General features: G+C 40.9%; 1 protein-coding gene across 1 annotated transcript; it reads left to right on the forward strand.

The window, feature by feature from the left end:
* The first annotated feature begins 869 nt into the window (after positions 1-869).
* On the forward strand, positions 870-21905 carry LOC145408386 (uncharacterized). Its single transcript, XM_080279114.1, has 3 exons — positions 870-942; positions 6436-6479; positions 21480-21905. The coding sequence occupies exons 1-3, from the start codon at positions 901-903 to the stop codon at positions 21628-21630; spliced, it is 237 nt and encodes a 78-aa protein (XP_080135240.1). The 5' UTR covers positions 870-900; the 3' UTR covers positions 21631-21905.
* Positions 21906-22743: the final 838 nt, after the last annotated feature.

Here is a 22743-nt window from a genome sequence, read left to right on the forward strand (position 1 = left end):
CCACACTTTCAGTATTGTGTCCAGTGCTGGTCGCCTTATTAAAAAAAAAAAAAAAAAAGTAGAGAAACTTGGAAGAGAACAACGAAGGGTGACCAAAATTATAACCAGATCGAGAAACAAATCGTACGTGGAGCGTTTAGAATCCCTGAATCTCAATACTCAAACTAAACTCAGATTATGAGATTAAATTGAAGTATTTAAAATATTCAAAGGACACGATAACATGGGTCTCGATAAATACTTCACAGTTGTTCACTCGAATTACTCTAGAGGCAATGGAAATAAAATATCTAGCAAACGATTCCAGTCGCATGGAGCTAAGCATTTCTTCTTTAACACAGTTGTAAATATATGGAACAAATTGCCCTCCATTGTAATAAACTGTGACACAGTACTAACCTTTTAAAATATCTTGAACATGTATTTATCTTCTAACCCCCAGCCTAATATGTTTACTTCTCAGTCAAATATATATATATATATATATATATATATATATATATATATATATATATATATATATATATATATATATATATATATATATAGTGTCCTCCCTACGTCCCTCCTTCATTTTTCTCCAGTCCCTTTCTCCCTTCTCTGTTCCCTCCTACCCTTCATCCCCCCCTCCATCTCTCTCTCTCTCTCTCTCTCTCTCTCTCTCTCTCTCTCTCTCTCTCCTCTATATTCACCACCATTTCTCCATCACCAGCCTCTATCCCTTTCCTCTTCTCCACTCTCCTCCTCCTCCCTCAATCACTCTCTCCCATTTCCTCCTCTCCATCCCTCTCCTCCCTCTTCCTCTGCCTTCCACTCTCCCCCTTCTCCCCCTCGTCTCCTAATAAGCTATATTACCCCCTCAGCCATGGTGCACGCACACACTCCACGTCTACCGCCAGCATGAGACCTCTGCTTATTCTCATCCTTACAGCATTCATCTTGGTGAGTTGGAGAGTTTAAGTGTGAGTCTGTCTGTCAGTCTGGCTCCCTAATTGTACTGAAAGGGTTTATGTTGTTTCGTATTTTGCCACTTTTTAATCTTCACATTAACTGGATTTTGAAGTAGCTGCAAGAGTGAAGATAGATCGATATACAAACAGTTTTGTGCACAAGTTAAAGTTAGGAGTGCTTATGGATATCCTTCCACTTTGCTGTGCTGTGTGTGTGTCACAGGAACGAATTGTAAAGTGTCTGCACTTCTGCCATACAGCCTCAGGTGTGTGAAAAAGGTGTATGCTTAATTATTCATCGTCTTGGTTTTTGTTATTGTTGCTGTTCCTGTTCTAAGGTGAAAGATTTGACTGAAAACTTTACTCTCTGCACCTTAATTGCCTGAATTGCTCACCCATAAGACTGATTTTTGGGACACACCTTCCCTGGCTCGACTCGAAGTGATCTCTCTTGAAAGGAATAAAACTGACGAAGCCCAGAACCTGAGAGATCTCTTGTCAGAACTAAATCATGTACCGTACTGCCAAAAAACAATTTTACGCGATAGGACAGTTATTTGGTACACGCCTTCTGACGTTACACAGATCGGTCTCTGCCGACCTGGCTCGATTCCATGGACGTGAAATAATGTGAGAGGACTAAACTGACAGAAATATGTTTTGACCAATTTACACTATGCTGACACGAACTGACCTCACTGGGCATGATGGAACCTTTAGTGACATTAATGATCATGACTTGATCTAACTGGATCTGTTGAACGTAGTTGACTCTGCATGGCCCTGGAAGGTCCTGACCTGACTTGTAAATAATCTGAACTGCTATTTATTGCTCTGACTAAGCTAGGCTGGACGTGAAGAGTCTGCTAGGATCTGAAGTGATCTAAATGAACCCAATTGGATTTGAATCGAAGTAATTGGACCTGAATGGCTCTCAGCTAACCTGCGTTGATCTGACCTACGTAACCTGACTGGATTCCTAAATGAATCGGGACTGGCCTTAATAGATAAAGATTTAAGAAGACCTGAACGAACGTGATTGGCCCTGACTCGGTCCGAACATGAGCCTAATAAAGTGGCCTAATAGTAGTGACTGTAATCCCACCAACAACTAAATAAGAACCCGGTGCCTTTTCCGTACCCCATTATCCATGCTCCAATCAAACATCCTCTTCCGGGAGATATGGAGGGGTTTTGTGGACGTATGTACAACCGGGGAGCTCCACAGTCTGGTCATATCGGTGTCGCCACGTGAAGGCGTCCCTCTCCAACACCACAGAAAAGAATGAAAACGAAAGTATCTTATGTGATACGATGGTCTGACAGACGCACTTCTTTACAGTCTGACATGGGAAGCCCGGACATCCCTTGGTACTAACCCGAGTGAATCAATATTAGTCTGGGATTATACAGCACCTGGACTATATTCTCACCTGAGATTCCCCCTGTCCAGCCTGTCCTCTGTCGCGCTCAGTAACCATCTGCCCCACCATCCAGCCCTCTTAAGTTATCAGAAGAGGTTGTATGACCCCGTCACTGATGGATATCCAGGATACAACACAGTAGCCCATATTATTAGGCACATTGTGGAAAACTGCCTTACAAACAGTCGTCTGCGCCAACAACACAACATACCTGTACACTCCTTGAGAGCTCTGTGGGAAAATCCGGTCTCGGCCGTGGCCTTCCTTAGGGACTCGGGGCTGTTCGGCCAGACTGCCTAGGGAGCAACTACTACTATTATTACCTCACCAATACCTATTACTTTACTGACTCATAACATATCTCTCTCACATACTTCCACCCACATGTATACTGTATGTACACTCACACCAAAAAGTATCGGTGTACACTTGACGCAATGCAATTTGAGACACGGACGATGGCTACTGGGAACTGGATTTTGTCCCCATGCTGATAAACTTGCTCTCTCAAGGATGCAATATATATAGCTTGTTTATGACATTATCTAGTTCGTATTGTTATTATATGTATAGCAAAGTACTTACAAATAAATCTTACTGAGAATTCATGAGCAATAATGGCCATTTCGGATACCATCGTGCCTTACCTGTGCGATATATACTTTTTGGTGTGACTGTACATGTAGATAGATAGATAGATTGATAGAAAGGTAGATAGACAGATACACAGATATGTATACATTAATGGTCAATAATACGGGTAGTGTTATCCGCTTCACCCCGCTCCCCCCCTTGCCCCATACATGCCTAGATCTCAAGGTGACAGGTACTCCATTAAGGGGTTGTGGTGTTAGTGTTGGGGGTATTGTGGTGGGGTGGGGGTGTTCGGTGGATGTGTTGGGTGTGTTCTGGTGAGGCAGAGATGTTTGCTTGGGGTGGGGTGGGGGTATTTCTGTGTTGTGGTCTGAGAGCTGGGAAAACCAAAGCAGCGCAGGATGAACGGCTGCCTGTAGAGGTCATACAAGTACATTACACTCGTCACAGCATCATAAAGTGGGTGCCTGTCTGTACACATACATTCACACATCCATCCATACATACATACACATAAAATGTGTGTGTGTGTGTGTGTGTGTGTGTGTGTGTGTGTGTGTGTGTGTGTGTGTGTGTGTGTGTGTGTGTGTGTGTGTGTGTGTGTGTGTGTGTGTGTGTGTGTGTGTGTGTGTGAGGATAACCTGTGAATATAGGAGCTGGAGGATTAATGATTTGTCCATAGTGAATGTTTATCCTGATTTTATCTGCAACAACAACAACAAGATATTTTCGCAATGCTTCCATAAACATGGCATATTTCGACGCAGGTAAAATCCCCACAACATAATTTTTGTTTTGTGGGTAAAATTAACTAATGTAACGAGGATATGCACAGATAGCCCTGAGTTAACGGTCACTACTCAAACTTTCGACCTGTGATGGGCTGTGGATCACTGAGGGTCCCTGTTAGTTAAGTGGCCACCGTCGGGTTAGGGGTCACTCCTTCAGGAGGTGACTTGTGTGCTTGTCCCGCGTGGGAAAGGTCCTAGCCTCAGTGGAATGAACGGAGCTGGGGCATGATTGACTGCTGTCTACCTTCATAGCGCCAGGGAAGGCTGCCGCACCACCCCTGAACTTTCCACACTGTGCACTGTGCAAATTCCATGCTGTGTCCGCAGACGCCCCGTTAACTCAACGTACTCGTACATAGTGTCATGAGTTATTTATTTACTCGATTATTCATTTTACTTTACCACTTTCTCTTTCAGGTTATTCATACATATAGCTTACAGATAATGTATTATAGAATGTAACTTTTCCGTTCAGTCTTTCCTATGAAATTTCCATGTCAGTTTTTCCATGCTGCATGGTGGTTTTTCTCAAGTTTTCTTGCCAGTTTTAACTGGAGGGTTTGGAGGCGGGGGAAGCCTTCTTGCTTTACTATCCTTATCCTTCAGCATGTAGAGTTAAATCTCGTAGTCATAGTCTATTCTGTAACAAACAGCCTCGAAAGGACCATAAGGTCTGTTGCTGTTTGCTTTCCTTTGTACTCATTTGTACTCTACACCACTGCCCTCCCCCTCCACCCCAAGCCTCTAGCGCATCTCAACACTGTATTAAGAGGGTTGCTATATAAAGGAAAGAGTTGAACAGTAACATAATTTCTGTTTTGTGGGTAAAATTAACTAGTGTAACTTTGACTCAATATATTATCTTCAACTTTGAACGAAGACAAAATTACCATTATAATTTGCAAGACGAAGGATATTTACGTGGTTGAAATTACAGCCAGCTTTTTGTGTGTATTACTTTTATGATAAAGGATGAGGCGAAGGACAAGGGGGGTGACGGGTTGCATGTCACTCTCACTCCTCTCTCCCTTCCTTCTCCCTCCCTCTCTTCCCTCTTCATCACCTCCTTCCCGTACCTAATTACCTTACATTTCTCTCTCTCTCTCTCTCTCTCTCTCTCTCTCTCTCTCTCTCTCTCTATCTATCTATCTATCTATCTATCTTTCCTTGGTTTTTGGTAGGTGGAGGCACCCACCGTCCCTCCTGCATTTCGATCCTTGTCCTTAACTAATAGAATTGATTTGTTAGTTACAACCTATACCAAACAGCAACGACAGGACCAACAGGTCTGTTGCTGTTTGCTGTCCTTCATACTCCTTTGTACCTTTGTACTCAGCTGATGTAGTCTGCAAAGGAGTACAGAGGAAAGCACACCGAGTAACAAATCAAATGTTTTCTGGTAACCACACAACCCAATGGACGCCTGGTGGTCTAGTAATTTAAGGTGCTCCAACCAAATGTGACCCAAAAGGATTTACCTCCGAGGAAAGGTTAGGGCTTATTGCTCATGTAATGCCACTCAGGGTTTTGTAACTGGTCACCCTCGTATTAAATATCGGGAATAAGTAGCTTAGTCCCGGGCACTATGTTTATGGGGTAATATAGGACTGGATGACACACAGACGGAGATTTTTCCTCTTGGTGTTGGTGTTTTCATTCTTCTTACTGACGCTCGTGGTGTCGGATGGTTTAATTCAGCTTATAAAAGACTTACCTCCCTCGAAGGGGGGTCAGATGCAGCCTACATCAACACCTTCAAGTCTACACCAATAAGGGTTCCTAAGTTGAATAAAATTGTATATTAGCAAAAATATCACTAATAGTAGACCATTGGACTGAGTTTGGACATTATTATTATTATTATTATTATTATTATTATTATTATTAAGTGCTTGAAAGGGTACAACAAGGAAGAAAGGTTGCTTGTTCCTTGAAAGCAGTGATAAGAAACAGGGAAGTGAGCATGGAAGTGAAAAGGTTACTACATGACAGTATTGTGATACCAACTCTAACGTACGGAAGTGAAGCTTGGACGTTTTGGAAGGACATAAGTCAAGAGTGAGAGCAGTGGAAATGAGTTATATAACGGAAGCCTGTGGAGTCACATGTAGAGACAGGCTGACAAATGAGGATATAAAGGAGCGTTGTGGTGTGGATGTGGATGTGATAGAAAGGGTTAGGAGGAACACACTGAGGTGGTTTGGCCATGTGGAGAGGATGGAGGGTGAGAGACTGACGAGGAGAGTGTATGTGAGTGAAGTGGAAGGGGGGAGAGGGAGGGGGAGGCCGAGGATGAGATGGAGGGATGGAGTGGAGAGGTATATGAGAGAGGGGTGTGTGAGCTGGGAGCAAGGCAGTGAAATGGCGGGGTTCAGGGCGACGTGGAGGCGATTTGTTTGTGGCCACCCCGTACGGAATTGAGGCGTCTGGCAATAGATAGATAGATAGATTATTATTATTATTATTATTATTATTATTATTATTATTATTATCAGTAATAGTAGTAGCAGTAATGGTAGTAGCAGTATAGTAATTTAGTGTTGTTGTTGGTAGTGGTGGTGGTTGTGTTATATTTATTTATTTATTTATTCATTCATTTATTTACTTCATGTTGTTATTCTCTTATCTGTCCACTTTTCACACAACGGCATTAATGTGTTCCCTCTCTCCTTGCAGGGTATGGCCGAGGTGGGTCGTCCGTCAAACATCACCGACCTCCAGTAAGTCAGTCAGTCGTCAGCAGCAACAAACACTTTACCACAACTTATATGTCTTTGAGATGTATCTATAAACATTTCTGAGCCTAAGTTGTGTATGAGATTGCTTATACATAAACTTGTCTTCAGTCATATAGCTATGGCCTGTTTATATTCATTTGACAAAGATCTATCACCCCTCTTCAGCTCAGCAAAACCACTCTAAGAACATCCATTAATTTTCCATAAGCTTTACAACGATGTGCGTGGATCCATTGCAGCTTTGATAACTTCCGAGATAACTTCACTTTGAGGCTGAGTTTGGCGCGTGTTGTCATAAGTATTGTAGCGATTATTGAGAAATTTCACTTACGTAATAGCTGTTTACCTTTTCTCTTGTTTTTCTTTCTTCTTTTTTTATAAGCTTTCCAACGATGTGCGTAGGTCCACTGTAGCTTTAATAATCTCCGAAACAATCCACTTTTGATGTTTGGTGTTGAACTTTTTTTTTTTTTTTTTTTTTAAGGGGTGGCGAACCGTCAGAACTGTCACTTAAATAACGAGTATTACTTTTCATAAGCTTTTCAAAGATGTACATATATTCTCTATAACTTTAACAGTGTTCAGAATAGCATCTTTTGCATGATGTGAGTGGTATAGCCGAAACCTTCCTTCTTTATTAGTGTTTTGCTCCCTTCTCTCTCGCTCCGGCAAGATGATCTCCCAAGTTTTACACATAGGGTTTCAGAACTAACAAAGCAACCTTTTCATATCGCTTCAATATAGCTGGTTAACGAAGATTTTGACTCTGATGTATGTTTAGAATGTCAAAGAACTGCTGACCGGAACTATACATTATTGCACGATGTATAAGTGTGACCTGAGGGCTTTTGGCGGGATGTCACTGCCGGGATGTCAGGCGGCTTTAATCTCTCTCTCTCTCTCTCTCTCTCTCTCTCTATTGTTACATAGCCTATGATTTCATCATCCTTTGTGTAATTTTAACGCACAGTTGCTGCATGTTTGATCACGAGCGTGTTCTGCCTCAGTCCCCCCCTTCTACCGTTATAGTAGAGTAAGTCGTTCTCTCTGTTATACTATGCGGGAGTTTCAGCTCTCTGTCCCCGTGGCTTCATTTGCGCGTCCCTCTTACAAGTTGTGTCAGGCTCTGCCGGCCCCTATATAATGAGCTCAGTCTCTGCATCATTGCCATTTAGATCTGCTCCTCATTTTGTTCACATCTCTGTCCTCCCCTGTACAGATATTATTATTGTGAGTGCTCAAGAAATCTCCAACCATCTAGCAGCTGTGTGTAATTTGAGTATAACTGTTGTTGCATTTTTTCTTGTACTGTATAGCATAAGTTTAATTTGTAGGCCTAGTGAAGTTTTTGTAATTCATGTGGGGTTCTTTGTGTCAGTCATTTTTGATAATAGTTTGTATCTGTAATTATTTATCTGGCATTCACTGAGTATTATCTGGTATCTCATTTTATCAGGGCTGACTTAGATAAATTTACTCTTGCTAATTTTGTGTTAATAGAGGCTATTCCAGTTAACCATATATTTAACCTGTTTATTTGCCATTGCATTGTCCTTATGAGTCCTGAATGTTTTGTTGTTAATTCAAGCATTAAACTTTAACTTGTAATTTTACCTAACTCTTTTGTTTTGAACCTGGAACTTTACGGGACAGTAGTGACTCTTCGTATTCTCACTTAAAGTGTACATTATCTTTCTCTGTTTCGTAACATAAATTTGGCGACCTCATATCAGGATATTCAGGATATTATCATAAGGATATTGCTTGATATTTTGTGACTGTGATATATTCATGATGGCTACTATTTCTACACTTGATGAAGCCAAAGATTTTTTGTCAAATGTGCAAACAGTGTGTGATATAGAAAACAGAACAAAGAATGAACTTAAGCTTGTTGCTCAACAATTGGGAATTATTGTTCGCTCTCATCATTCTAAAGATCAGATTGTTGACATGATTAATGAAAGCCTGTTTAATGTAACTCCTCCAAATGAGCAAACGCAGATTGAATTAGCTAAGTTACAGCTAGCCCTGCAGGAGGCTAAGGCTAAGGAGGCTGAATTTCAGGCAAAAGCTAAGGAGGCTGAGGCACAAGTTGAAATTGCTAGGATTCAGGCAGACCATGAGTATCGCATGAAACAAGGTGGAACTGGATCATCTAGCTCTGATGATTTTGATGTGGCTAAAAATGTTAAACTTGTCCCTCCTTTTAATGAATCTGATTTAACAAAGTATTTTCAGTTGTTTGAGAGGGTAGCTACAGGTTTTAATTGGCCTAAGGAGTATTGGCCAGTACTCCTTCAAACTGTTCTCACCGGTAAAGCTCAAGTGACTTATGCATCTTTGCCTCAGGATCAGTCTGATAATTATGATGTAGTTAAGAGCTTGATTCTTAAGGCCTATGAGCTTGTTCCTGAAGCCTATAGAGTAAAATTTAGGACAACTTTCAAGCAAGATAAGCAATCCCATGTTGAGTATGCAAAAATCAAAGAAGATCTGTTAGAGCAGTGGTTAAATTCTAAGAATGTGGATTCTGATTTTGACAAATTTAAGCAGATGATTTTGCTGGAGGACTTCAAAAGGTGTATTTATAAAGATGTAAGCCTATATCTTGATGAGAGAAGAATAGATAATTTGTCTGATGCTGCAGTTTTAGCTGATGAATATGTTCTCACTCACAAGAGATATTCTAGAGAAAAAGGGAAAGCTGAGAGTAAGTACGTTGCCTCTACTCAGAGTACAGGTAACAGGAAAGAGAATAAGGATGATGTTTCTCAGGAAGTAAATACCAGCTTCACCTCTAGATTTCAGAAAAGTAAATGTACTTATTGTAGTAAGCTTGGTCATACTACGGAGAGATGTTTCAGGAGACAGCGTGATGTGAACAAAAAGGAGTCTTTAAATATTCAGTCAATTGGTCTAGTGTCCACTCTTGAGAGTTCCCAGAATTCTTTAACTGAGTTAACTGAACCTGCTTTGAGGGGTAACTTAAATTCTCATGATGGAGCTCCTCTTTTGAGCAGTAACGTGGGTGACACTCTCAAGAGTTCATGTGCTAATTTCCTGTCTGATGGTTTTGTCAGTCCTCTGGACAGTAATGACAGGAAATCAGTTAAAATATATCGTGATACAGGTGCTTGCCAATCCCTTCTGCTGACCAGTGTTCTAGGCTCTAATGTTAATTCCTCTGATGAAACTGTAATCTTACAAGGTGTAGGGAATAATTACTTCTCTGTCCCTCTGTGCAGAGTGAATTTAGAGTCTGGTTTTGTTAATGGTTCCGTTATGGTTGGGTTGGTTGAGACACTCCCAATGTCAGGTGTAACTTTCTTACTTGGAAATGATATTGGTGGAAGTCAAGTGTGTCCAGCTCCTCAGTTGTCTAGTGAGCCAGTGGCTGCGTCCCAGGATTGTGATGTCCCTGATGTGTTCCCTGCATGTGCTCTCACTAGGGCTAAGTCTAAAGTTACTGGTGATTTAGAGGATAATGATGATGATGATGTTATCCTAGCTGACACTTTTCTTGCTAATTTGGACCACTCACCAGATGAGGCAGTACCCCGTAGTGTTGATAATTTGTCTCGTCAAGAGTTGGTTGAGTTGCAGGTTGCTGACCCTGAGTTGAAAGGTCTAGCTAACTCTGCTTACAGTGAAGAAGAGTCAGCCGGTGCTTCTACTTGTTATTATGTAAAGTCAGGAGTACTTATGAGGAAGTGGAGACCCCCAACAGCATCAGCCGACTGTGAATGGGAGGTTGTACATCAAGTTGTCATCCCTCGTGTTTGTAGGCAGGATATCATTAGAGTGGCTCATGATTCCAATTTGGCAGGACACCTTGGAGTGAGGAAGACTGTGGCACGCATTTTGAAACACTTCTACAGGCCAGGTATCTTCAGGGATGTTTCCTGGTATTGTAAGTCTTGTCACACCTGTCAAGTTGTGGGGAAGTGTAATCAGACCGAAAGGGTTGCACCTCTAGTTCCCATTCCTCCTTTTGAGGCGCCTTTCACCCGTGTGTTGGTGGATATTGTGGGCCCTCTTCCTAAGACTTCTTCAGGATTTTCTTATGTGTTGACCATGATTGATATGGCTACTCGTTATCCTGAAGCCATTCCACTTAGAAACATCTCAGCAAAGAACGTGGTTAAGGAAATGCTAGGGTTCTTCACAAAGTTTGGTCTGCCCAAGGAGGTACAGTCAGACCGGGAAGTAATTTCATGTCAAACGTTTTCAAGCAGTCTCTGAAAGAGTTGGGCATCACCCAGATCACGTCTTCAGCTTACCATCCCCAGACCCAAGGAGCGTTGGAGAGATATCATCAAACACTCAAATCGATGCTCAAGAAATACTGTTTGGAACATCAGAAAGACTGGGATAAAGGTCTTCCATTCGTTGTGTTTGCTGCAAGAGAATCTCCAAATGAATCACTGGGCTTCTCACCTTTTGAACTACTGTTTGGCCATGAAGTAAGAGGACCCCTTAAGTTACTCAAGGAATGCTGGCTGTCGGAGGAAGATGACGTCAACCTGCTGGAGTATGTGATGAAGTTCAAAGAACGGCTGTCCACTCCTTTACAGCTGGCGAGAGAGAATTTAGGAGCTGCTCAGGAGAAGATGAAGACTTGGTATGACAAGAAGTCCAGGTTACGCCACTTTCAGCCAGGATATCAGCATTTGATTCTGCTACCAGTTCATGGGCAACCTCTTCAAGCCAAGTTTAGTGGCCCTTATTTCGTGGAGAAGAAACTCAGTGATGTCAGCTATGTCATCGCCACACCAGATCGTAGAAAGAGCAAGCAACTATGTCACATCAACATGCTAAAGTTATATCACAGGCGGGACGAAAATAATCCAGTCTGCACTGTAGCTGTTCCACCCGAGTCTGCAAGTGAAGCTCTCCCATGCAGTATGAGCCTGAGTGATAGTTTGGGGAAGAATCCTGATATCATGAATGATCTCCAGACTAAACTTTCTCATCTACCACCCAAGGAAAGGCAGGAGTTTTCGGCGTTACTGCAGGAGTACCCGCAAGTGTTCCGTGCTACTCCAGGAAGAACCACTGTGTTGATGCATGATGTCGATGTTGAAGACGCAAAGCCAATTAAATTGCCTCCTTACCGTGTGAACCCAGAGAAAGTTCCTCTCATCCAGAAGGAGCTTGGCTACCTGTTGGACCACAAGATGATTGAGCCCTGTCAGAGCGAGTGGAGTTCTCCTGTCACTCTAGTCCCTAAGCCAGGTGGGTCACAGAGGCTTTGCATCGACTACAGACGTGTTAATCAGATAACCAAAACAGACACTTACCCTCTCCCTTGTGTGGAAGATTGCATAGACAAGATCGGAAAGGCTAGGTACATAAGTAAGTTTGATTTGTTAAAGGGATACTGGCAAGTACCTATGACTGAACGTGCTAGGGAGATCTCATGTTTTGTAACACTAGGAAAGGCTTTTGCATGTTCTGTAATGCCGTATGGTATGAAGAATGCACCAGCCACATTTCAGAAGCTCATGAATGTTGTAACAGAGGGTTTGGCAGGGTGTGTTGTTTATATTGATGATGTATTAATCTTCAGTGACAACTGGAAAGATCACCTATGCCATGTCAGTAAATTTCTTGACCGTTTGGTTCATGCTAATCTTGTAGCTAATTTATCAAAGTGTGAGTTTGGTCAAGCTAAAGTTCAGTATCTTGGGTATGTAATTGGTGATGGACATGTTGCACCACCAGGAGCTAAGGTTCAGGTTATAAGTGATCTTCCCAGACCTAAAAGTAGGAAAGAGCTACAAAGATTTTTGGGAATGGTAGGTTATTACAGGAAATTTGTTCTTAACTTTTCTATTCTTGTATCACCACTTACAGACCTACTGAAAAAGGGAGTTGAATTTGTCTGGACCGATAACTGTGAATCCTCTTTCAACAAACTTAAAGCTATTCTATTAAGTCAGCCAGTGCTCGCTACTCAAAATTTGGTAAGCCTTTTAAGATGGCTGTTGATGCAAGTGATACAGGAGCTGGGGCTGTTTTGCTGCAAGAGGATGATCAGGGTATTGAACATCCTGTATCTTATTACAGTAAGAAGTTCACTCCACCTCAAAAGAACTACTCAACTATTGAGAAAGAGCTTTTGGCCTTGATTTTGGGTTTACAGCATTTTTCATTTTATTTGTGTTCTGGTTTTGACCCCATAGTCATTTATACCGATCATAACCCACTGAAATTCCTTAGTAAGTTTAAAGATAAAAAATCAGAGATTGACAAGATGGAGTCTACTTCTTCAGGAGTATTCATTAGACATACAACATGTCAAGGGGAAAGAAAATGTTATTGCAGATTGCTTATCTAGACTTTAGACAGATTGTTTTAGAGTAATAAGAAATTTCCTTTGTAAATTTCTTTTTCTATGTGGGGAGGTGTTACATAGCCTATGATTTCATCATCCTTTGTGTAATTTTAACGCACAGTTGCTGCATGTTTGATCACGAGCGTGTTCTGCCTCAGTCCCCCCCTTCTACCGTTATAGTAGAGTAAGTCGTTCTCTCTGTTATACTATGCGGGAGTTTCAGCTCTCTGTCCCCGTGGCTTCATTTGCGCGTCCCTCTTACAAGTTGTGTCAGGCTCTGCCGGCCCCTATATAATGAGCTCAGTCTCTGCATCATTGCCATTTAGATCTGCTCCTCATTTTGTTCACATCTCTGTCCTCCCCTGTACAGATATTATTATTGTGAGTGCTCAAGAAATCTCCAAACATCTAGCAGCTGTGTGTAATTTGAGTATAACTGTTGTTGCATTTATTTCTTGTACTGTATAGCATAAGTTTAATTTGTAGGCCTAGTGAAGTTTTTGTAATTCATGTGGGGTTCTTTGTGTCAGTCATTTTTGATAATAGTTTGTATCTGTAATTATTTATCTGGCATTCACTGAGTATTATCTGGTATCTCATTTTATCAGGGCTGACTTAGATAAATTTACTCTTGCTAATTTTGTGTTAATAGAGGCTATTGCAGTTAACCATATATTTAACCTGTTTATTTGCCATTGCATTGTCCTTATGAGTCCTGAATGTTTTGTTGTTAATTCAAGCATTAAACTTTAACTTGTAATTTTACCTAACTCTTTTGTTTTGAACCTGGAACTTTACGGGACAGTAGTGACTCTTCGTATTCTCACTTAAAGTGTACATTATCTTTCTCTGTTTCGTAACACTATCTATCTATCTATCTATCTATCTATATATATATGGAGCCTCTGTGGTACAGTGGTAAAGTGTGGGTTGTCGTATATAGAAGAACGAGCGTTCGCGCCTCGCCAAGGTATTTAAATTTGCGAGCATTCTTTCCGCCACGTATTGCTTTGGCTGACATAAGGGGTCCTGTGGCTAAACCAGTGTCGCATACTATAATGTATGCTTGCACCCAGTCGGCTTGTGCAGGCCAATTACACTTGGTCCACAGACTACACACACATCCAAAGCCACTCCAACATTACATTCACACTTCCCGGCACTTCCCACTGTACATACTGTACAATCTTTACCAGACAGCCTAAGCCACTTTGCAGGGAAACACAGGCTGTATCGTCCCCATTTCGGTCGGGATGGGCCTGCCCTGCAGTGGATACTCAAACGGATTATATATATATATATATATATATATATATATATATATATATATATATATATATACAGTATATATATATATATATATATATATATATATATATATATATATATATACATGTATATATTGTTACGGAACAAAGAAAGATAATGTACACTTTAAGTGAGAATACTAAAAATCACTACTGTCCCGTAAAGTTCCAGGTTCAAAACAACAGAGTTAGGTAAAATTACAAGTTAAAGTTTAATGCTCAAACTAACAACTAAACATTCAGGACTCTTAAGGATAATGTAATGGCAAGAACAGGTTAAATATATGGTTAACTGCAATAGCCTCCATTAACACGAAATTAGCAAGAGTAAATTTATCTAAGTCAGCCCTGATAAAATGAGAATAACGGATAATACTCAGTGAATGCAAGATATATTATTACAGATACAAAATATTATCAAAAATGACTGACATAAAAATACAAGAATCACAAAAAAAACTCACTAGGCCTACAAATTAACACCTCATGCTGTACAGTACAAGAAAATATGTAATAACATTTATACTCAAATTACACAGCTGCTAGATGGTTGGAGACTTCCTGAGCACTCACAATAATAACAACTGTACAGGGAAGGACAGAGATGTGAGCAAAATGAGGAGTAGATCTAAGTGGCCATTAATGCAGAGACTGAGCTCATTATATAGGGGCCGGCAGAGCTTGATACAACTTGTAAGAAGGACGCGCAAATGAAGCCATAGGGGACAAAGAGTTGACAATCCTGCTCTGAACAACAGAAAGAACGACTTACTCTACTATAAGGGAGAAGGGGGGAGTGAGGTAGAACATGCTCGTGATCAAACATGCAGTATACTGTACATTAGAATTACACAAAGGATGATGAAATCATAGGCTATGTAACACCTCCCCACAAAAAAAAAAAAAGAAATTTACAAAGGAAATTTCTTATTACTCTAAAACAATCTGTCTAAAGTCTAGATAAGCAATCTGCAATAACATTTTCTTTCCCCTTGACATGTTGTATGTCTAATGAATACTCCTGAAGAAGTAGACTCCATCTTGTCAATCTCTGATTTTTATCTTTAAACTTACTAAGGAATTTCAGTGGGTTATGATCGGTATAAATGACTATGGGGTCAAAACCAGAACACAAATAAAATGAAAAATGCTGTAAACCCAAAATCAAGGCCAAAAGCTCTTTCTCAATAGTTGAGTAGTTCTTTTGAGGTGGAGTGAACTTCTTACTGTAATAAGATACAGGATGTTCAATACCCTGATCATCCTCTTGCAGCAAAACAGCCCCAGCTCCTGTATCAATTGCGACAACAGCCATCTTAAAAGGCTTAGCAAAATTTGGAGTAACGAACACTGGCTGACTTAATAGGATAGCTTTAAGTTTGCAGAAAGAGGATTCACAGTTATTGGTCCAGACAAATTCAACTCCCTTTTTCAGTAGGTCTGTAAGTGGTGATACAAGAATTGAAAGGTTAAGAACAAATCTCCTATAATAACCTACCATTCCCAAAAATCTTTGTAGCTCTTTCCTACTTTTAGGTCTGGGAAGATCACTTATAACCTGAACCTTAGCTCCTGGTGGTGCAACATGTCCATCACCAATTACGTACCCAAGGTACTGAACTTTAGCTTGACCAAACTCACACTTTGATAAATTAGCTACAAGATTAGCATGAACCAAACGCTCAAGAAATTTACTGACATGGCATAGGTGATCTTTCCAGTTGCCACTGAAGATTAATACATCATCAATATAAACAACACACCCTGCCAAACCCTCTGTTACAACATTCATGAGCTTCTGAAATGTGGCTGGTGCATTCTTCATACCATATGGCATTACAGAACATGTAAAAGTCTTTCCTAGTGTTACAAAACATGAGATTTCCCTAGCACGTTCAGTCATAAGTACTTGCCAGTATCCCTTTAACAAATCAAACTTACTTATGTACCTAGCCATTCCGATCTTGTCTATGCAATCTTCCACGCGAGGGAGAGGGTTAGTGTCTGTTTTAGTTATCTGATTAACACGTCTGTAGTCGATGCAAAGCCGCTGTGACCCACCTTGCTTAGCGACTAGAGTGACAGGAGAACTCCACTCGCTCTGACAGGGCTCAATCATCTTGTGGTCCAACAGGTAGCCAAGCCCCTTCTGGATGAGAGGAACTTTCACTGGGTTCACACGGTAAGGAGGCAATTTAATTGGCTTTGCGTCTCTAACATCGACATCATGCATCAACACAGTGGTTCTTCCTGGAGTGGCAAGGAACACTTGCGGGTACTCCTGCAGTAATGCCGAAAACTCCTACCTTTCCTCGGGAGCTAGATGAGAAAGCTTAGTCTGAAGATCATTCATGATATCAGGATTCTTCCCCAAACTATCACTCAGGCTCATGCTGCATGGGAGAACTTCACTTGCAGACTCGAGTGGAACAGCTACAGTGCAGACTGGGCTATTTTCGTCCCGCCTGTGATATAACTTTAGCATGTTGATGTGACAAAGTTGCTTGTTCTTTCTACGATCTGCTGTGGCGATGACATAGTTGACATCACTGAGTTTCTTCTCCACGAAATAAGGACCACTAAACTTGGCTTGAAGACGTTGCCCATGCACTGGTAGCAGAATGAAAACCTGATCTCCTGGCTGAAAGTGGCGTAACCTGGACTTCTTATCATACCAAGTCTTCATCTCCTGAGCAGCTCCTAAATTCTCTCTCGCCAGCTGTAAAGCAGTGGACAGCCATTCTTTGAACTTCATCACATACTCCAGCAGGTTGACGTCATCTTCCTCCGACAGCCAGCATTCCTTGAGTAACTTAAGGGGTCCTCTTACTTCATGGCCAAACAGTAGTTGAAAAGGTGAGAAGCCCAGTGATTCATTTGGAGATTCTCTTGCGGCAAATACAACGAATGGAAGACCTTTATCCCAGTCTTTCTGATGTTCCAAACAGTATTTTTTGAGCATCGATTTGAGTGTTTGATGATATCTCTCCAACGCTCCTTGGGTCTGGGGATGGTAAGCTGAAGACGTGATCTGGGTGATGCCCAACTCTGTCAGAGACTGCTTGAAAACATTTGACATGAAATTACTTCCCTGGTCTGACTGTACCTCCTTGGGGAGACCAAACTTTGTGAAGAACCCTAGCATTTCCTTAACCACGTTCTTTGCTGAGATGTTTCTAAGTGGAATGGCTTCAGGATAACGAGTAGCCATATCAATCAGGGTCAACACATAAGAAAATCCTGAAGAAGTCTTAGGAAGAGGGCCCACAATATCCACCAACACACGGGTGAATGGCGCCTCAAAAGGAGGAATGGGAACTAGAGGTGCAACCTATTCGGTCTGATTACACTTCCCCACAACTTGACAGGTGTGACAAGACTTACAATACCAGGAAACATCCCTGAAGATACCTGGCCAGTAGAAGTGTTTCAAAATGCGTGCCACAGTCTTCCTCACTCCAAGGTGTCCTGCCAAACTGGAATCATGAGCCACTCTAATGATATCCTGCCTACAAACACGAGGGATGACAACCTGATGTACAACCTCCCATTCACAGTCGGCTGATGCTGTTGGGGGTCTCCACTTCCTCATAAGTACTCCTGACTTTATATAATAACAAGTAGAAGCACCGGCTGACTCTTCCTCACTGCAAGCAGAGTTAGCTAGACCTTTCAACTCAGGGTCAGCAACCTGCAACTCAACCAACTCTTGACAAGACAAATTATCAACACTACGCGGTACTGCCTCATCTGGTGAGTGGTCCAAATTAGCAAGAAAAGTGTCAGCTAGGATAACATCATCATCATCATTATCCTCTAAGTCACCAGTAACTTTAGACTTAGCCCTAGTGACAGCACATGCAGGGAACACATCAGGGACATCACAATCCTGGGTCGCAGCCACTGGCTCACTAGACAACTGAGGAGCTGGACATACTTGACTTCCACCAATATCATTTCCAAGTAAGAAAGTTACACCTGACATTGGGAGTGTCTCAACGAACCCAACCATAACGGAACCATTAACAAAACCAGACTCTAAATTCACTCTGCACAGAGGGACAGAGAAGTAATTATTCCCTACACCTTGTAAGATTACAGTTTCATCAGAGGAATTAACATTAGAGCCTAGAACACTGGTCAGCATAAGGGATTGGCAAGCACCTGTATCACGATATATTTTAACTGATTTCCTGTCATTACTGTCCAGAGGACTGACAAAACCATCAGACAGGAAATTAGCACATGAACTCTTGAGAGTGTCACCCACGTTACTGCTCAAAAGAGGAGCTTCATCATGAGAATTTAATTTACCCCTCAAAGCAGGTTCAGTTAACTCGGTTAAAGATTTCTGGGAACTCTCAAGGGTGGACACTAGACCAATTGACTGAATATTTAAAGACTCCTTTTTGTTCACATCACGCTGTCTCCTGAAACATTTCTCCGTAGTATGACCAAGCTTACTACAATAAGTACATTTACTTTTCTGAAATCTAGAGGTGAAGCTGGTATTTACTTCCTGAGAAACATCATCTTTATTCTCTTTCCTGTTACCTGTACTCTGAGTAGAGGCAACGTACTTACTCTCAGCTTTCCTTTTTTCTCTAGAATATCTCTTGTGAGTGAGAACATATTCATCAGCTAAAACTGCAGCATCAGACAAATTATCTATTCTTCTCTCATCAAGATATAGGCTTACATCATTATTAATACACCTTTTGAAGTCCATCAGCAAAATCATCTGCTTAAATTTACCAAAATCAGAATCCACATTCTTAGAATTTAACCACTGCTCTAACAGATCTTCTTTGATTTTTGCATACTCAACATGGGATTGCTTATCTTGCTTATAAGTTGTCCTAAATTTTACTCCATAGGCTTCAGGAACAAGCTCATAGGCCTTAAGAATCAAGCTCTTAACTACATCATAATTATTAGATTGATCCTGAGGCAAAGATGCATAGGTTACTTGAGCTTTACCAGTGAGAACAGTTTGAAGGAGTACTGGCCAATACTTTTTGGGCCAATTAAAACCTGTAGCTACCCTCTCAAACAACTGAAAATACTTTGTTAAATCAGATTCATTAAAAGGAGGGACAAGTTTAACATTTTTAGCCACATCAAAATCATCAGAGCTAGATGATCCAGTTCCACCTTGTTTCATGCGATACTCATGGTCTGCCTGAATCCTAGCAAGTTCAATTTGTGCCTGAGCCTGTACCTGTGCCTCCTGAATACGAGCATTTGCCTGAAATTCAGCCTCCTGAATACGAGCCAGAAACTCCGCCTCCTTAGCATTTGCCTCAAATTCAGCCTCCTTAGCATGAGCCTCCTGCAAAGCTAGCTGTAACTTAGCTATTTCAATCTGCGTTTGCTCATTTGGAGGATTTACATTAAACAAGCTTTTATTAATCATGCCAACAATTTGATCTTTAGAATGATGAGAGTGAATTGCAATTCCCAATTGTTGAGCAACAAGCTTAAGTTCAATTTTTGTTCTGTTTTCTACATCACACACTGTTTGCACATTTGACAAAAAATCTTTGACTTCATCAAGTGTAGTAATAGTAGACATCATGAATAAATCACAGTCACAAAATATCAAGCAATAACCTTATGATAATATCCTGAATATCCTGGCGAGGTCGCCAAATTTATGTTACGGAACAGAGAAAGATAATGTACACCTTACGTGAGAATACTAAAAATCACTACTGTCCCGTAAAGTTCCAGGTTCAAAACAACAGAGTTAGGTAAAATTACAAGTTAAAGTTTAATGCTCAAACTAACAACTAAACATTCAGGACTCATAAGGATAATGTAATGGCAAGAACAGGTTAAATATATGGTTAACTGTAATAGCCCCTATTAACACGAAATTAGCAAGAGTAAATTTATCTAAGTCAGCCCTGATAAAATGAGAATACCGGATAATACTCAGTGAATGCAAGATACATTATTACAGATACAAAATATTATCAAAAATGACTGACATAAAAATATATGAATCACAAAAAAAGACTCACTAGGCCTACAAATTAACACCCCATGCTATACAGTACAAGAAAAATTTAATAACACTTATACTCAAATTACACAGCTGCTAGATGGTTGGAGACTTCCTGAGCACTCACAATAATAACAACTGTACAGGGGAGGACAGAGATGTGAGCAAAATGAGGAGTAGATCTAAGTGGCCATTAATGCAGAGACTGAGCTCATTATATAGGGGCGGCAGAGCTTGATACAACTTGTAAGAAGGATGCACAAATGAAGCCATAGGGGACAAAGAGTTGACAATCCTGCTCTGAACAACAGAAAGAACGACTTACTCTACTATAAGGGAGAAGGGGGGAGTGAGGTAGAACACTCTCGTGATCAAACATGCAGTATACTGTACGTTAGAATTAAACAAAGGATGATGAAATCATAGGCTATGTAACAAAATATATATATATATATATATATATATATATATATATATATATATATATATATATATTTAAGTGTATGTAGCCTCTCTCTCTGCTTGTTTCTGTATGCATGTATTATGTATTAATCTGCGAGTATGTATGTATGTATGTTGTTATGTATCTACGAGTATCTGCAGTATATATACATGTATGTATCAACATGTATGAAGCCTATGTGTGTATGTATGTATCTACGAGTAGGTATGTTTGGATGGATGGATGTATCTACGAGTATGTACGTGTGGATGGATGTATCTACGAGTATCTATGTATGTATGTATCTAGGAGTGTACTGTATATGTTTGCATGTACTGTACAGTATGTATGAAGCCTCTCTGTCTCTCTCTCTCTCTCTCTCTCTCTCTCTCTCTCATCCAGTCCTCTTTTCTTCCCAATCACAAGCGTAGGGATCCAGGGCTAGGCTACAATGTCACCTATATTTATGGTGGTGCCAATCATCCCCGAGCTAAGGATATTAAAATACACAATTACTGAATGCTGTAAGGAGTGTTCTATGTTTGTTGTAATTTCTGAATGCTTTATGGATAATGTTTAAAAGCATTTGTAGAGCCAGGATTCCTTGGGCTTGAATGGTGAGTGGATGGGAGTGTTGTTAATGGGCACACTTTGGTGATTATGAAATTATATAGATTTTTTTCTCCCTGTCTCTCTAAACACTACCTCACCCAGTTTGTGCGTGGGAAAGGTGTGGATCATGATGATGATGATGATGATGACGATGATGATGATGATTATGATGATGATGATGATGATGATGAGGAGGAGGAGGAGGAGGATGTTCTCTGTAGACCAATTTCCTAATGCTGATAGGAGATTGTTTCAATGCGTTTCCTCTCCCCAGGTACGGTTGCTGCCCCGACCCTGATTCCTTTGGACGCGTGTGCATTCACTACTACGACCAGTGCCAGAACGACACTGACTGTTCCGACTACGGGCCCCGGTACCGATGCTGTCTGGTGGCTGGCTGTGGCAAGGAGTGCATAGAACTTTAGTAAGGTAGGGTATGATGTCCCTCCTACAGAAGTGTCCATGGTATCGAAACTATTCATGTCACTGATATGGGAATATTATATCTAGAATCACTCATGTACTTCCTGTCTATGCTGCGTGTTTTCTATGGATGCCATGATGAAATTTTGTATTAGAAAAACTGGGGAGCTTTTAACCCCATGGGTGGGCCAAAACGCCCTTTGAGGAGGCCTTTTACCCCATCTTTTAAATTCTGTGATTTCATTCAAGGAGATGGGTAAAAAATAAAGTTATATCAACAAAATAGTTTTATTGACTCCCTTGCCAAATCCCCCCCCCCCGCAAAAAAAAAAAAAATCATATCCATTTTGGGTGAATGTGAAAATAAGCAACTGAAAAACACACCATAATTACCAATGAAAGTTGACACAGATTAATCTTAAGACAATCACATGAATAAGGCAAGTTTTTCTGATTCAAGGAAAATCTACCTGTTTATATCCTTGTGGAGATGGCCTTTGAAATTCAGCAGGTAACAGGAAAACCCCAAAATGAACGAAGAGAAAAGCCTGTGCTGTGATTAGGTTTATGCAAAAAAAAAAAAAAAAAAAAAAAAGTTACAGCCCCCCAGGGAGATTCATGGAGGTGATGGCTCAGTCGGTAGAGAGGTGGCCTGCAGTCCTACCGGACCCAGGTTCAAATCCCAGCTCGGGCAGGGAACAGTTTAAGTATTTGAATTTAATGAAAACAGACTTTAATGATCTACCAGAAGACCCGCCGACATGTCGTAAAATAACCCCTCTAATACCAATACACCAGTCCTGTATGAGACAGCCCTAGCATGTATTTAATATGGACGGTGTGTTAGCGCCAAAGTGGTGACATGTAGAGGTGTATGGTATGTAAAGGACTACTGGGCCTTGGGAGCAGGCTCTGAAGCCTATGCCCAGAGTCAGAAACATAAAAAAAAATAAATTACATGATGCGGACTTTACTTGCTATTCCGCCATAAAGAAGTGGGTTGCTGATTTCAAGCAGGGCAGGGAGAACACCGAAGATGACCCACGCCCAAACTAAACTATGGACAATCAAGTGGAAACCATTCACCTTACAGTCTTGAATGACAAACGTTTGTC

The sequence above is a fragment of the Coenobita brevimanus genome, chromosome 77, assembly GCF_032717465.1.
Source record: "Coenobita brevimanus isolate Jiangsu-jjx chromosome 77, ASM3271746v2, whole genome shotgun sequence".
Taxonomy (NCBI): Eukaryota; Metazoa; Arthropoda; class Malacostraca; order Decapoda; family Coenobitidae; genus Coenobita; species Coenobita brevimanus.